The sequence below is a fragment of the Pseudophryne corroboree genome, chromosome 5 (assembly GCF_028390025.1).
Source record: "Pseudophryne corroboree isolate aPseCor3 chromosome 5, aPseCor3.hap2, whole genome shotgun sequence".
Classification (NCBI taxonomy): domain Eukaryota; kingdom Metazoa; phylum Chordata; class Amphibia; order Anura; family Myobatrachidae; genus Pseudophryne; species Pseudophryne corroboree.
In genome coordinates, this window is record NC_086448.1 from 826,324,255 (window position 1) to 826,339,660 (window position 15,406).

The 15,406-nt window shown below is 46.7% G+C and overlaps 1 protein-coding gene across 1 annotated transcript; it reads right to left on the bottom strand.

Moving 5' to 3' along the window:
• Nucleotides 1-4,862: 4,862 nt before the first annotated feature.
• LOC134929510 (uncharacterized) lies at nucleotides 4,863-6,679 on the bottom strand. Its single transcript, XM_063925110.1, has 3 exons — nucleotides 6,469-6,679; nucleotides 6,180-6,392; nucleotides 4,863-5,608 (listed from the first exon to the last, which is right to left on the bottom strand). The coding sequence occupies exons 1-3, from the start codon at nucleotides 6,602-6,604 to the stop codon at nucleotides 4,923-4,925; spliced, it is 1,035 nt and encodes a 344-aa protein (XP_063781180.1). The 5' UTR covers nucleotides 6,605-6,679; the 3' UTR covers nucleotides 4,863-4,922.
• Nucleotides 6,680-15,406: the final 8,727 nt, after the last annotated feature.

Consider the following 15,406-nt stretch of genomic DNA (forward strand, 5'->3'; position numbering starts at 1 on the left):
TACCCAGGTTGGGTTGAGAGTTGAGACCCAGCAAATTCCCGTGTGTCATATCTGAAAGGGGTATAAATGTATCTGTGTACTGTATGCGCGTCTCTCTTTGAGGCCGATTCAATTGTTTTTGTGTCGCCTGCTGGGCGTCTTTAGCAACGTGCGTCTATCGGAGCTATTCTATTTTTGCTCTGATCAGATGCCCATTGCTAGTTAAAGCACCGGTCAGCTCCAGCTTAAGCCACGCAAAGCCGCCTAAAAAGTCTTTATGGGGATCCAAAGTCCAGGCTGGGTGCTTTCGGCGCCCAAACTATGGACTTTTTAACACATTTTCTCTTGCACCTCCGGGGCGGGAGGCGTGGAAAAGTGCCTGCCGAGGCTAAGAGCCCTGATAGACGCCCAATATTCAGATGGCCAGCAGGTGGTGCGTGGCGCAATTGAATTGGCCCCTTTGTTTGTATAAATGTGTACAGTATATATTGTATGTTTGTCTTGGTATATATGTGTGTATTTGTATGTCTTGGTGTATGTGTGTCTGTGATTGCATGTGTTTGTGCATGTGTGTATGTATAAATTGATGTGTCTTTTTATATTGGTCTGCAGGTAGGTAATTGTGTATATTTCTATAAGGTGGCGGTTCATAGATCTAGACAGTCAGTAGGTCGATGCCATACGGTCGACATGCATTAGGTCGACAGGGTTAAAAAGGTTGACAGGGTCAAAACATGACAGGTAAGTGGTCTACTGTGTCTAAGGTCAGCAGGTACAAAAGGTTGACATGACAATGGTCGACGCACGTTTTTGGGGATTTTTTGCACTTTTTTCAACTTTTGCTCCTTTTACCATCCACGTGGACCACAACTGGGAATAGTAACCTGAAGCGTTGCGAGCAAAGTGAGCCTCACGAGGGGACACGTTACACTAATTGCGGTCAAACACTATGAAACGACAAATATCTGCAAAAAAGAAAAAAACAATTGTGTCGACCGTTTGTATCTGTGGACCCTAGACACAGTCGATCTTTTATCTATCAAACTTTTGACTCTGTCAACCTATTGCACGTCAACCATATAGGGATGGCCTAATGACTGTCTAGTTACTGTAGATTATCATGATCCACACCCTGTCTGTCTGCCCCTCCCCTTTACAATGTAAGCTCTCACGAGCAGGACCCTCTTCCCTCAGGTGCCTTTCCTTCTCTTACTTAAACCATCTTCTACTCCATACTCCCTCCGAAGGCACCAAATCCCTCGGTTTTCTGCCACCCTGATACTTATACCATTGTTGCCTACCCTCCCTCATTCTGCAGGAGACTCCCTGAAATAGCAGCAATCTCCCTGACTCCCTGAATAGACCAGCAATCTCCCTGATTGCACCTTACCCCCATTATGTAGCTGTTACATTCTTGTGGAAAAAAAAGAAATCAGAGATATATTCATTCAAATGGGATCATCAGCCGTTTCCCTGCATTGGTTATAAGGCCCAATGGCCAAAATGTATTAAGCCTTAACAAGTGATAAAGTGGAGACGGATAAAGAGTGATAAATGACCAGCCAATCAGCTCCTAATTGCCATTTAACAGGCTGTGTTTGATAAATGAGGGTTAGGAGCTGATTGGCTGCTCATTTATCACTCTTTATCCGTCTCCACTTTAGCACTTGTTCTGCAGGTAGGTGATTGTGTATATTTCTTATAAGCTCCCTTGGGCAGGGGCTGGTTGTGAATAACGAGTTTTATGGTAAGAACTTACCGTTGTTAAAACTCTTTCTGCGAGGTACACTGGGCTCCACAAGGATGGACAATGGGTGTAGAGTAGGATCTTGATCCGAGGCACCAACAGGCTCAAAGCTTTGACTGTTCCCAGAATGCACAGCGCCGCCTCCTCTATAACCCCACCTCCCTGCACAGGAGCTCAGTTTTTAGTTAACCAGCCCAATGCAGTAGCTGGAAAAGAAACGACAACGGTTAGTAGCCACATACACCACACTCTCACGACCAGAGAAGTGTCAGCGGCTAATGCCATACCATCCCGAAGAAGCTAAGTGCGTCAGGATGGGCGCCTTGTGGAGCCCAGTGTACCTCGCAGAAAGAGTTTTAACAACGGTAAGTTCTTACCATAAAACTCATTTTCTGCTGCGGGGTACACTGGGCTCCACAAGGATGGACAATGGGGGTGTCCTAAAGCAGTTCCTTATGGGAGGGGATGCACTGTAGCGGGCACAAGAACCCGGCGTCCAAAGGAAGCATCCTGGGAAGCGGCAGTATCGAAGGCATAGAACCTTATGAACGTGTTCCCGGAGGACCACGTAGCCGCCTTGCACAATTGGTCAAGGGTCGCACCACGTTGGGCCGCCCAAGAAGGTCCAACAGACCGAGTAGAGTGGGCCGTAATGTGAGCAGGAGCTGACAGACCAGCCTTCACATAAGCATGTGCAATCACCATTCTAATCCACCTGACCAGGGTCTGCTTGTGAGCAGGCCAGCCACGTTTGTGAAATCCAAACAAAACAAAGGGGTATATTTACTAAGCTCCCGATTTTGACCGATTTGGTGTTTTTTGTTCAAAGTGTCATCTCGGGAATTTACTAAACTCAAATCTCGGCAGTGATGAGGGCATTCGTATTTTTTTTACGGCTGTGTTGTAAAAATACGAATGAATACACCATCGGTCAAACGCGGCTGTTTAGGTATAGAACTCGGTCATTTACTATGCATTCGTATTTGAAATCTCTACCGTGAAAGAGCATTTGCGCTCGTAAAAAAATACAATTCGTAAAAAAACACGGGAAAAAAGTAGACCTGCTTTTGAGAAGCGTGTTTACATGTGTTCCGACTTAATCATTAATCACACCTGCATTTTTGGCCCTTTAAAAGGTGGGCCAGCACATTTGCCAAATCAATCACTCTGAAATGGCTGCTGCCGTGTGTAGCAGTGAATTTGGTTTTGCTGTGGGATTCCTGAGACTGCTCCATGAGGCATGAGGCTACAAGAAACCAGGGCCAGGAAACTGAACATGGTCAGCAGGATGTACAGGTGCCGCGGAGGCTGCGCAGGCCTCGGTTTTTTAGGGGGCGTTTGAACTTAAACGCATTGACCGATGACCAGGTCATACAGATGTTCAGGCTAAATAGGACCAACATTTTCCATCTGTATGACCTAGTCAAACTGGACCTAGTCCCTGAGACAGCACGCTCCCGCTCTGTCTCAGGCCTGCACAAACTCCTGGCTGTGTTGCACTTTATGGCTACTGGCAGCTTTCAGGCTGTGACAGGCGATGTAGTAGGAATCTCACAGCCCACCTTTTCAAAATATTTAAATCAGGTGAGGCAAACCATACATACTCCTCTAGGCCCCATTTCTGTATTGTGTAATGTGAATTTATAACAGTATATTTGAACAAAGTGCTTAAGACACTCACCTTATATTTTTGATTGTACACTCAGGTTTTGGATGCATTTGAACCCCACATAGATGCCTCTATCTGCTTCCCTACCCAGGAGTCTCAGTGGCATGCAGTCAAGGTAGTTTTCTATGAGCTTGCTGGCATGCCAAATGTGCTGGGTGCCATAGATTGCATACACATTGAGCTGAGGCCCCTAGGCAATATATTTATATAAATAGACATTTTGGGCAATCAACTAATGTCCAGGTGGTTTGTGATGCAAATCTCAAAATTATGAGTGTTGTTGCGGGTTACCCTGGCGGCTGCCATGACTCCTTCATCCTCAGTCAGTCATCCCTCTTTGATAAATTTGAGGCTGGAGAAATGCCGGATGGCTGGCTGCTGGGTATGTACCAAGTATTTGTGTTTAATTTTGTGCTTACCTCAACCTGCACATTATGTTAGCACTGTGTTTGTGCATCAATATTTTACAATGCTGCTAATCTCTGTTTTTCAGGTGATGGGGGTTATGGCTGCTACTCTTGGCTTCTGACTCCATTGTCCGCCCCTGATTCCCCTGCTGAACACAATTACAATCATGCACATAAGTCTACACGGAATGTGATAGAACGATGTTTTGGTGTACTGAAATCAAGGTTTCGGTGTCTGGATAAGTCTGCCGGGCTTTTGTAGTATAGTCCCTTAAAGGTGACTAGGATTGTGTTCTGCTGCTGTTTTCTTCATAACGTGTTTGCAGCAACATCTGCCACATGATGATGATGATGATGATGATGAAAACAGTCAGCAAGCAGAGGAGTTAGAAACATCTGGCGAAACTGTGAGTACAGATATAGGGAGGCATGTAAGGCAAGACCTGATTTTTGCCTGTGTGCTTTGTATATGAGCAATTAAGGAACAATGTATTTTCTGTAGTAATGTGGCTCTTGCTCCCTCTTAAGCTAGTCAGCTGAGTGTTGTTTATTTGCTTGATATGTGTTTATGTCTAACTGTTGGGTATCAGTTACTTAGCTATTTGTATAGCGTTTTTGGTTAGTAATTATGTGTTTATAATGTTAAAAGTTTCTTTTTCACATTCAAAGGTTATGTTTGCCACAATACTACATAATAATTTAGTATGCACTAACAACCATTATTGTTTAGCCTATTGTTTGTGTTTGTTGTGTGTCGACTTTCTTCTAAAGCTGTGTTTGAAATATGTTACCTCATTAGCACAACATAATGGACATTGAGTAATGTGTGCCAATTAGCCAAACATACATTGACTAACACCAACCTTACAAAATTGTTTACACATAATTATGGCTGTGATGTGGTAAACGTTCATGTTAGTAATGATGCTAGAATATTCCCAACACATGTGAGTGTTAACTCTAAGAATTTTCCTCGTACACTGACAGTTTTTTGCACATAACACATTGCACATCAATCACTTTTCACATTTATTACTGTACAACATGTGTTTTCATTACAAATAACTGCTATTGTGTAGACCTAGTTGTGTCAACAATGTGTCTCCAGCTGCAGGGTGGCCTATTTCTTAGGCTGTTCTTTGGTGGCTGACGTGGGTTTGGTTTGGGCAGTGGAGCGGGTTTGGCTTGATCTTCGAACTGGTGATGAAATTGGGGTCTGTGTAGGTGTGTTGGTCCCTGAGCTGGAACCTTGTTGGTGTTGTGCCAACAAATTAATATTTTGACTGAGGTTAGCCAGGGTTGCCGTAAGTTGTGTTGTGGCTGTTGTGTTGTTGTCTATGATGCGAGACATGGTTTCTGATATAATTTGATTACTTTGAATTAACTGAATGAGGGCCTGTTGATGGTGGTGTTGCTCATCCATTATGTGCTGAAAGGTAACAATAAGTTGGCTGTTATCTGCTCTCATCTGCTCCATACTGTTTGCGACTCTGCATAGCTGGACATTGAGCCTGCTTGTGTTTCTACACAGTCTCGGTAGATGATGGGGCGGACTGGCTAGGTATTGGGTGTGTGTGCGTAGGCAATCAATATTCTGTGCCTGTTGTTGGTTCCATGTTACCCAAAATGATGGTTCAGGTTGTTGCGGGGGGGTTGTTTGGCTCATTTGTGGGTGTGGTGACATTTGAGGTGGCGGAGTACTTTCCTGAGGCGTGCTTGGTTGGTTAACATCTATTGCTTGCAGATGGAGGGTGTATGTTTCCTGTTCAGATTCCTGCTGGGCTTCCGGGGGCATGATGTCTGGTTCTGTATGGGGTTTAAGGGGACAACATTTGAGTGTATTCGAAAATTATGCTGGTTTTGATATTTAGTTTAACTTTCTAGACTTGTTTGTCAAAATTTTTCTAAAGCAAATTAGGATGTTCACCAAGACTTGTATACACAATCAAAAAGGCCAATTATGTTGGTTTTTATGTTGAAAAAAATGACTTCAAAACAAAAGTGGACACATGTTTGACAAATACCACACTTACGAAACAAACACACAGAGGTACAAAGTTTACACCATGAAAAAAAGTGATTTGTCACCCGCCATATCGTACTTGCATTAAAATTTCAAACAGTAAATGACAATATGAATTCTATCACCATTGTGAAAGGGTGTGAATCTACCTGAAGCTCAATATTTTACTATTCAAATAAATAATGACAACACAATACTACTGTAAGGCGCAAGAGAACACTCTAAATTTGCATACATTTTTTAGTGATTTTTGGATTTTAACAATTTGCAAGCCATGTGCTTGCTGCTGTGGATAAGTACTAGGATTATTAAATGTTTTGGCTGATGTGTAATTTGTGTTTTGTGTTTACTCACCAGACAGCTGAGGGGAATGTGGTCCCGGTGATTGAGTACTCTCCAAAATGTGTTCTGGTGGCTGAGGCAACACAGTTGAAATACGACGTGGGGGTGTGCTTAATGCTGGTGTTGTTGCGACATCAGGATGACGTCTCTTGCTAGGCCTGCTCGTGTGGCTGCCAGACCCCTGTGAAGGACGTCTTTGTGGACTGTGATGCAATGTTGAAGTTCCTATGGATTAATGCAAACATTAGATTTTTTTGTTTTTTTGTGGTGGCCACATTAACAGGTGTCATTTTTGCGTTACCTGTATCGCCAGCATCCACAGCTCTTGACAGTGTTGCTTGTGTTCTGGAAGTGGTGGCTTGCTTTCGTACTGTAAAAATGATACATTGGTGTTTATGACCTTTAATTACAGTGTGTACTTTTGTAAGCAGCAACATTTAGTGATGTGGACATATGATTACCATTATGGGTACAGTTTCTAACAATAAATGTTGAAACAATGGGTTGCTTCATTTTTTGTAAACAGGCTAATGAGGTTCCATTTCCAACGACAAAAACATAGCCAAGTAGTCTAATTTTCCATGGCCAACAGCTGAATATACACACATGTATTACCATATATTTTAAATTATTACATTAATGAGTAAATTTGAAAATAAAATTTAAAAAAATGAAAAATTAGAAAATTAAAAAAAAAGAAAACATACAATACTTAGCCATCTACACTAACATATTGGCCACAAAGACAAGTAAAATACAGCAGACATTAAACAAAAAAACAAAAAAAACCAAAAAAAACCATTACTACATAACACCTCACAATACAAACACAAAATATTAAAAAAAAAAACACAAATAGATAATCAATTTAGAACATAAAAATATATTAACAATACGATATCATTTTAAAAATACTAATTAGACATAAACACATATGCAGATATAACAGATTTGTAAAAAAAACTCACCATCAGGCCTTGGACGATCCGAATCCCGCACATTAGTCGCACCAACAACTTCATGCGGAATAAGGGTCCGCACAGGTTCCTCCCGCTCCCGATAAGACGCTATAAAGGGATGGCCACCCCCTGTATGCCTGGCTGACTTAGCCTCCTTTGCCATCTTGGCCTTGACACGGCGCTTGATGTCGTAGAATCTCTTCCGACACGTGTCCTCGGTCCTCTTCACCACACCCTCACTGTTTACTGCCGCTACTGCCTTCCCCCACAGAACAGTTTTCCTGCGTGAAGGCACCTTGGCCGCATCACGGCCAGACAGCTGGCGATGATGGCACATCAACTCATGCACCAAAGCCATATTTTCCGCAAAGCTAAATTTAACATTTCTGCCCGTCTTGGTAGTGGTGCGTGGCTGCGGAGCAACACCACCATCACTGTCACTATCACTCAAGGCCACAGCAGCAACCTCACCCTCCTCCACCTCACTAACCTCCCCCCCTCACTCACCTCCTCCACCTCACTCACCTCCTCCACCTCACTCATGTCAAAGTCGAAAAATATCCTCTTACACATGCCTTGTACTAACCCCATGCACATGCCCGCTGCGCGGGCACACGCTCTGCCGTGCGTACGCATATTTGCACTTTGCGTAATGGAGCTTCTACGGCCGTGCGCTTTGGCGCGTGGTATGCGCATTTACGGTAGAGTTTGTGAGCATCTAGCGGGCGACTCGATCGCAACATATTTAACCCATATAGTGTGTTTTATAGATAATATTCCCCTAAACAATGTCAGCAAGTATGTTTGGTATAAATGGTTCCTGGAACAGAGAGATTCCTCTTTACATGATAGGAAGGGTCAGATAAAGGTTGAAAGGTGGTGTCTAGTATCCAGCTGTAGGGTATTTTAAGGGTAATATTCCTATGATAGTTAGGAAAGATTCGCATATTCCTGCGCATAGTTATGCGCAGAAGTAGAAAATAGATATAAAATTGTATTTAAAATATATTACAAATGGGGAGATGATGAGAATGGAATTCACACATAAATTTCCCACAGACTGAGATACAATGGCCTTATTTACACTAAGCTTTGAGATTCTATGAAGAGGGCCTACACCTTTGTTTATGAATAGGGCCAGGTTTCTCTCCAGAATAATGAGTGCTGAGTTGCCATTGTCTCAACTGAAAGAGACATAAACAAGCGTGAACAATATCTAGGAACAGAGTTTGTTTGGAAGATCCAAAACAATAGCTTTCCACAATATAACCAGACAGAGAGGAATTTAGAATACTAACAAGTCCTAGCCATCGCCCACTTCTTGAACTAACCAATGATCCCCGGTGCAGTACATGTCCCACCCCCTAACCAATGGAAAGAGAGCACACAGTGTCTATTGTATTATGTCTTGAGCTAGTGAATAAATATAGCTTGCAACAGGCTTTGACACACAAGACTCCAAAAGGCTTTCTTTTTGAATGCTGAGGGCTGGATCCAGGACGCGCTTGCGAATCATTCCCACGTGTGTAAGTTTCTCTGTAGCCATTTTGTTATCCTTTCTGTTTGCCATTTGTTCTCATTGTGTACTCATTCTGTTTTCTTGTGTTTGCGATCGTTCGCTATTGTTCATAATTTTCTCGTTATTCTGTTTAGATTTTATGTTAGTTTTATAGTGTATAAGCTGTACTGTTTTTCCCCTTTTTACTCAAATAGAATTATCCACTGGGTGTTAGAGACCAAGTGGTTTTTGTATCCTAACCAGGTCTTGTGTTTTCAATAGTTACTGTAAAGGGTTTACTGAGCGTCTCAATCGCTCAAACAGCTTCTCATATTATCAAGGTTAACAAGCATTACATCGTTATAGTATTTCATTGCCAAGGTTTAAAGTATAAAGCATACCCTTAAGGTGTGTTGTTACTAAGGGTTACTGTGTAACATTCTGTGAGCGTGCGTGTCGCTCGTGCGTCGCGCCCACGGCCTAGCATCCGCTACGCTTTGTGCGTACCCTTACGGTACTCAGTGCGCCAATAGCGTTCTTAGTCCACAATAGAATATAGCTTAATGTTTAAAGATAATATTTGACATTGTCAATTGGGGGACTCATCCGGGCCTCCTCATATCCGCAACCTAGCGGAACCAGGCAGACTTTATCCATTAGCAAAGGGCGGGAAGGTAGTATCCCCTGTTAGCCGTTTGGTGGTTGGGGATACAGTAGTGCTGATCAGATAAGCGTCTGCTCCGCTTGGTTTGTAGGGATGCTGGTGGGATCCAGAAACCGAAAGGTAAGAACGTTAAGCTATTGTCTTTTAAATCTGTTTTAATTTCTGTTTGGTGCCAACTGCGCATGCAACACATGTAACACACGCACACACCGGTACTCTGAATATCTGACCATATTGTTGCAAAACAAGGTTCAAATGAGTCATATTGTGTTTGATTCAGATTGGATTGCTTATCTGTTTAAGTAGGTTTAAAAGTATATTTAAAAGTTGCTGCAAAAGCCTTGATATAGTGTTGTTGTTTTTTTAACTCAGGCCTAAAATAACTTCAGGGGCTTGCATGGTGATTTTTTTTTGTGACAAAGGAAGCCGCATGGTCTGTCCTCCATTTTGTGTAACCCTCATGGATGTGGAAGGGGGAGGAGCAGCGGCCATTTTGGGAAGGTCAATTCTTTTCTAAATAGCTGATTTTCAGTCTGCTCAGGAATAATCAGCCGGCCTTGGTCAAAAAGAAATCACCATTTATGAGTTACCAATGCATTTGTATTTTGTGTATTTTCGCATATCTACCCTCTTGTTTGCCATTAGCATTGATCACGTGCTGAGAAAATTTGTTGCTATTTTAGTTAAAAGTAAAACTAATACTGGGGGCGTGGCCTGGCTAGCAAGCTGAGAGGAGGTGAACTGTGAGGGCTCTTGTCGGTTCTGGACTCCAACTATCTAAAAATATCACCCCGCAGGTCACCACACGCTCCCTACCGTGTGCACCTGCTCTCTACATCAGCTAGCACCGGAGGGAGTCGGTTGCGGAGCCGGGGTGCCCTTATCAGGGCTCCTGTGGGTTGCGGCCTTCCCCTCCCCAAGAAGCCGGGGGCTGTGGTGCGGCCTTCCGCCCCACCGGAAGTGAGGCGGACCGGGACTGCCGTCTGAGGAGGCCAGGAGGACGAGCACACACGCCGGACCGTCGGAAGGAGGTACCCCTGAAACCGGCGGCCCCGTCCCGTGACCCTGCGGCAACTAGCGAGGCCCTATACGGCTGAAAGCGGAGGCGGCTCAGAGCGGCGGGTAAGTCCCCCTCCTGCACATCAGCGCGGCATCGGGTCTCATCCCTCCATCTCCCCTTACCTCTACCGCCCTATCTGCTGCTGCCGCGGTCTAAGGAAAGAAGCCGCCCGGGGACCGAAGACTGCTGAGGCTACACGGGGTGAGTGCTGCAGTGGGGGGCGGCGGCCATATTGTGACTGGCGCCGCCGAGCAGTCTGACACTGGGGCTGATGCTGGGGAGCTCCCTCGGGGTGCTTGGACCCGGCGCTGCGCTCCTGTCGATCCCGCGGCGCTGACCCCTCGCACCAGCGGCAGTAAACACTGTGAGGAGCCGTGGGACAGGACGGCTCCATCTGCCAGCCGGCGGCCATCTTTTGACTGGCAATACAAATAAACTAAATTATCCTGCCCCCCGTCCTGTGCACCCTGGAGAGCGGAGCCGAGAGAGACACTAGGCCTCGCTGCGGTTCGTGGCCTGCCCCCCCACGCGGCCCAGAAACTATATCCTGAGACGGCCCGCCGGGGCCCGTTTACCCGCCATAATCAACCTGGGGTCCCCCGGACTGTTCCCTCACCGTACCCGCCTCCGGTGAAGCCGTTTGCCACCCGCAACTACTACGACTCTCCTCACCCCCCCCCTCCCCCCCTACTAATCAGAGGCCCCTAACACCTTAATTAGGGGCTCGCTGACCTCTACCCACGGCTTTGAAGCTCTGCTGCTGCTGCCATATCCGCACAACCGGCCCCCCTCGTGGTGACTCCTAGCCGGTGGGCCCTCCCGCAGGTAACCAAAGCCCACCACCGCTGCAGAACAGAATCGGAGGAGCCTGCGGCCGGGACAGCGGACCCTCCCCCTCCCAGCCGGGGGACACTATATATTTAGATACACCCATTCCGGCAAGAACAGCAACTACTCACTCCCAACCCCCGCCTGGTCCACTGACCACCTGAACACGCCGTGGCACCGACAATCGATCACGCACCATCTCCTCCGATGTCCCTTGGGACTGGACATCACTAGCAAGTGGACTCTCCTGGCCGGCGACCCACAATTCTACGGGGCAACCTGGATAAGGGTGCTGCATCTCACCCCCACCGACGCGATACGAGCCCCAGAGGCCATCTCCCCCCCTGCTGCTACGAGAAACCCTCTGGAGCACTGAGAACCAGCACGGAACACCACACAGCGGGCTAAAAATCCACATACCCTGCCGGTAGTTCTCATATCTTACAAATACAGCCCCACTATGTAGCTATTGCTACAACGCATCTACTACGAGCTCTCCCTTTTGCCAGGAGGTCGCCTCAACAAAGGGAGCCCATACCTACCCCCCGCCCACTGCTAGTCCACCCACAGCCACAACCCGCGGGGCGTCTTTCTACCCCTTGCGTCCCTTCTTCTACACTACTACTGACGAGCCTCATGCCCCACTGAACATACTATAATCTAGCCCTCCAGTGGTCAGCCCTTAGGCCTCATCGTTTGCACATCTCTACAAGCCGCTCCAATACTTTCTCTAACCTGTACAGCCTACCACCATGTCTAAATCCACCGCCTCCATTAGAAAGCGGGCGGGGACGGACATAACCCAGCACTTCACCAGAGCCGACAAAAACGACAAATCATCCTCGCTCTCTGGACCCCCCTCCCCTAGCCTTTCGGTATCCGACAAGGAAGATTCGTCTTCATCCCCCGCTCTCTCAACTAAAGAGGACATCCTAGCCTTGAAATCGCTCATCATGGATCTCAAGGAATCATTGGAGTCCAAACTGGATACCGTGGTTGCCTCCATTAGATCGGACATCACGTCCCTATCCACTAGGACCTCCAAACTTGAATCCCGTCAGGACACCCTACACAAAGAGCAGAGCGAGACTGTTAGAGACATTGACCATCTTATCCGAGACATCTCGGAACTACGCGATAAGAACGAGGATTTGGAGAATCGCGAGAGAAGAAACAATCTCCGCATACGGAATGTCCCGGAATCCGTCCTCCCTGCGAACCTCGAAACATATCTACACAAACTATTCTCCACCGTGGTTCCAACTTTAGGCTCCCGTGAACTGCCACTAGAAAGGGCCCACAGAGCTCTCCGGCCCAAACCACGAGAAGGCGACCCCCCTAGAGATGTGATCCTACGCTTCCTTAACTTTAAAGATAAAGAACTGGTACTCAACCCTACCCGGAGTAAGCCGTACATTCTATTTGAAAATACTAGGCTACAATTCTTCCAGGACTTGGCCCCCTCCACGCTGCTCAAACGGAGAGAGCTAAAAGATCTAACCTCCACGCTCCGCACACGCGGAATCCGATATCGCTGGGGGTTCCCCTTCAAGCTGTTGATTGATTTCAACGGAAAAACCCTTATCGTCAGGGACCCCAGAGAGGGCAGAGACTTCTTAACACACCTAGAGGACTCCGACTCTTCACAGGTGGCGACCACCACCCGCCAGGCGACCTAACTCTCCTCACTTCGAAGGTCACCTATACTTCTTGCTCCATAGAAGCATACTGACCAACCCGGGGCAAAACGTCCAGACAGGGCTTAATGCAATGGATTGACCCCGAATGTGCCTTGAGGCCCCTCTGCCTTATTCTCAAACTCGCTATTCTTAAGTCAATGCCCGGGTCACACTAGATATCCCCGGGACTATGACTCAGATCACTCCCCAAAGGGAGTGAACCGACCTTTGAAGAAAACACGCTGGAGCATATAGGGAACTGGCTGAAGTACACGATCATGCCTTGTTTGTTTTGCTTTTACTTAAACAATGTTACCGTTATGTTATTTACTGCTTATACGTTTGTTTTACATCACCTCCCCTTGATGCTTCTTCCCCTAAGGCCAATGTTAGCACACTCTTTGATCAACTCCACCACTGGAGGGCCATGATCCCTCATCCACTCCATTCAATACACGAGTTCATGTTGTCGAACTCCTACTTATAAACACACTCCCCCCCCCACCCTACCTCCTAGGAGGGAGTACGGTAATCACCCGGTGCTTCCCCACCTTGGACCAACTGGTCCTAATTCCTGTGCTGGTTCCTCTTCGCTGGTCGCGAGGTTCCTAAGCGCGGATCCTCCCCCCCCCCCCCCCCTTGTTTTTTTTTTTTTTTTTTTTCCTCTCTTCCCCGCTCCTCTCACCTCTTTCTCTCTCTCCACCCTCTTAATTTTTTCTCTCTCCTTCTTCTCCCCCCCTTTCCTTTCACTTCCTCCTCTTAACCACAACTCACAATGCCCCTACTGATAGCATCCCTGAACGTCAAGGGCCTCAACACTCCCCAGAAACGTTCCTCCCTGTTCCGATCCCTTCGCACTCTCAAAGCAGACATAGTATTTATTCAGGAGACACACTTTAAATCCCAGTCACACCCTACCCTCATCTCTAAACGATTCCCGACAGCTTTCTATTCCTCGAGCCAAACCAAACACAATGGAGTGGCCATTTTGGTAAACTCTAAAATCCCGTTTGTACTGGGTTCCTCTCATACAGATAAAGATGGGCGGTTCATCATCTTAACGGGTAGGCTCGGACACCTAGAATGCACTATAGCCACTGTCTACGCCCCTAATTCCGGGCAAGCGTCCTTCTTCAACTCCTTCTTCTCCGCACTATCCAAAGTCAGAAGAGGCTATACAATAATAGGTGGAGATTTCAATACCGCCCCGGACTCTCAACTAGATAAGTCCACTCCCCAGTCACGTCTACACCGCGACCCCTCATCCCGAGCTTTAAATAAACACACACGGGAATCCGGTCTCATTGACGTCTGGCGGGCCCTCAACCCCACGTCTAAGGACTACACCTTCTTCTCGTGTCCACACCAATCTTACTCCCGTATCGACCTCTTCTTTTGCAGCACCCAGGCCTCCAAGCACATATCCGACTCATCCATCATCACCAACCCATGGTCGGATCACTCCATCGTCACCGCCACTTTTGATTTCCTTGACACCCCGATATCCCGACCGGCCTGGCGTTTAAACGAAACGCTACTGAAAATTCCCCAATTTCAGGAAAAACTCAGACTTGCCCTTGCAGACTACTTCACTTTGAACATCACTGACTCCACTTGCACCCCACTGATATGGGAAGCACACAAAGCCGTCATCAGAGGTCACATCATTAGTTACGCCTCACACAGAAATAAAGAACATAAACAAAAACTGACCTCCCTCACAGAAGAGGTCCACAACCTGGAAACCCAACACAAACAGCGGCCTTCCCGTCCCCTTTACACACAACTTACCACTGCCAGAGCGGCTCTGAACGCTTTGCTGGCCGAAAAAACCGAGCACTCACTCCGCTGGCTGAAACAAAGATTCTATGAAAAGAGCAACAAAGCTGACACTCTATTGGCCAGCAGACTGAGGGCCCGAAAAGCACAATCCGCCATTTCAGCGGTCAAAGATGACAAGGGCTCACTCCAATATAACCCCTCCACCATCAACTCCCTTTTTAAAGCTTATTATGAGCGGCTTTACAATCTCCCAGATAGACCGCCCACTCCCGACCAAACCCACCCGCCCACTCCCGACTACCTGATATCATGTGACCTGCCCCGTTTAGACCCTGAGACCTCGTCGGGCCTGGACAGGCCTATCTCAGAGGAAGAAATTGCCTTCGCGATTAAATCTCAGAAACCGTCTAAAGCCCCTGGCCCAGATGGCTTTCCTATGTCATACTACAAAACCTTCCAACCCTCGCTACTTTCCCATCTCACGAAGGTATTTAACCTAATTCTAGAGGGCTCCCCCTTCCACTCTCAAACCACCAAGGCCACTATCACTGTAATTCCGAAACCGAATAAAGACCCCCAACTAATCACTAACTACCGACCTATCTCACTCCTGAACACAGACCTCAAAATTTTTGCCAAAGTTCTAGCTAACAGGCTTAACCCGATTCTTCCCTCACTGATTCACCCAGACCAGGTGGGCTTTGTCCCGTCCAGGCAAGCGCTTGACAACACTAGACGCACGATCGACGTTATTCACTATATTAACCTC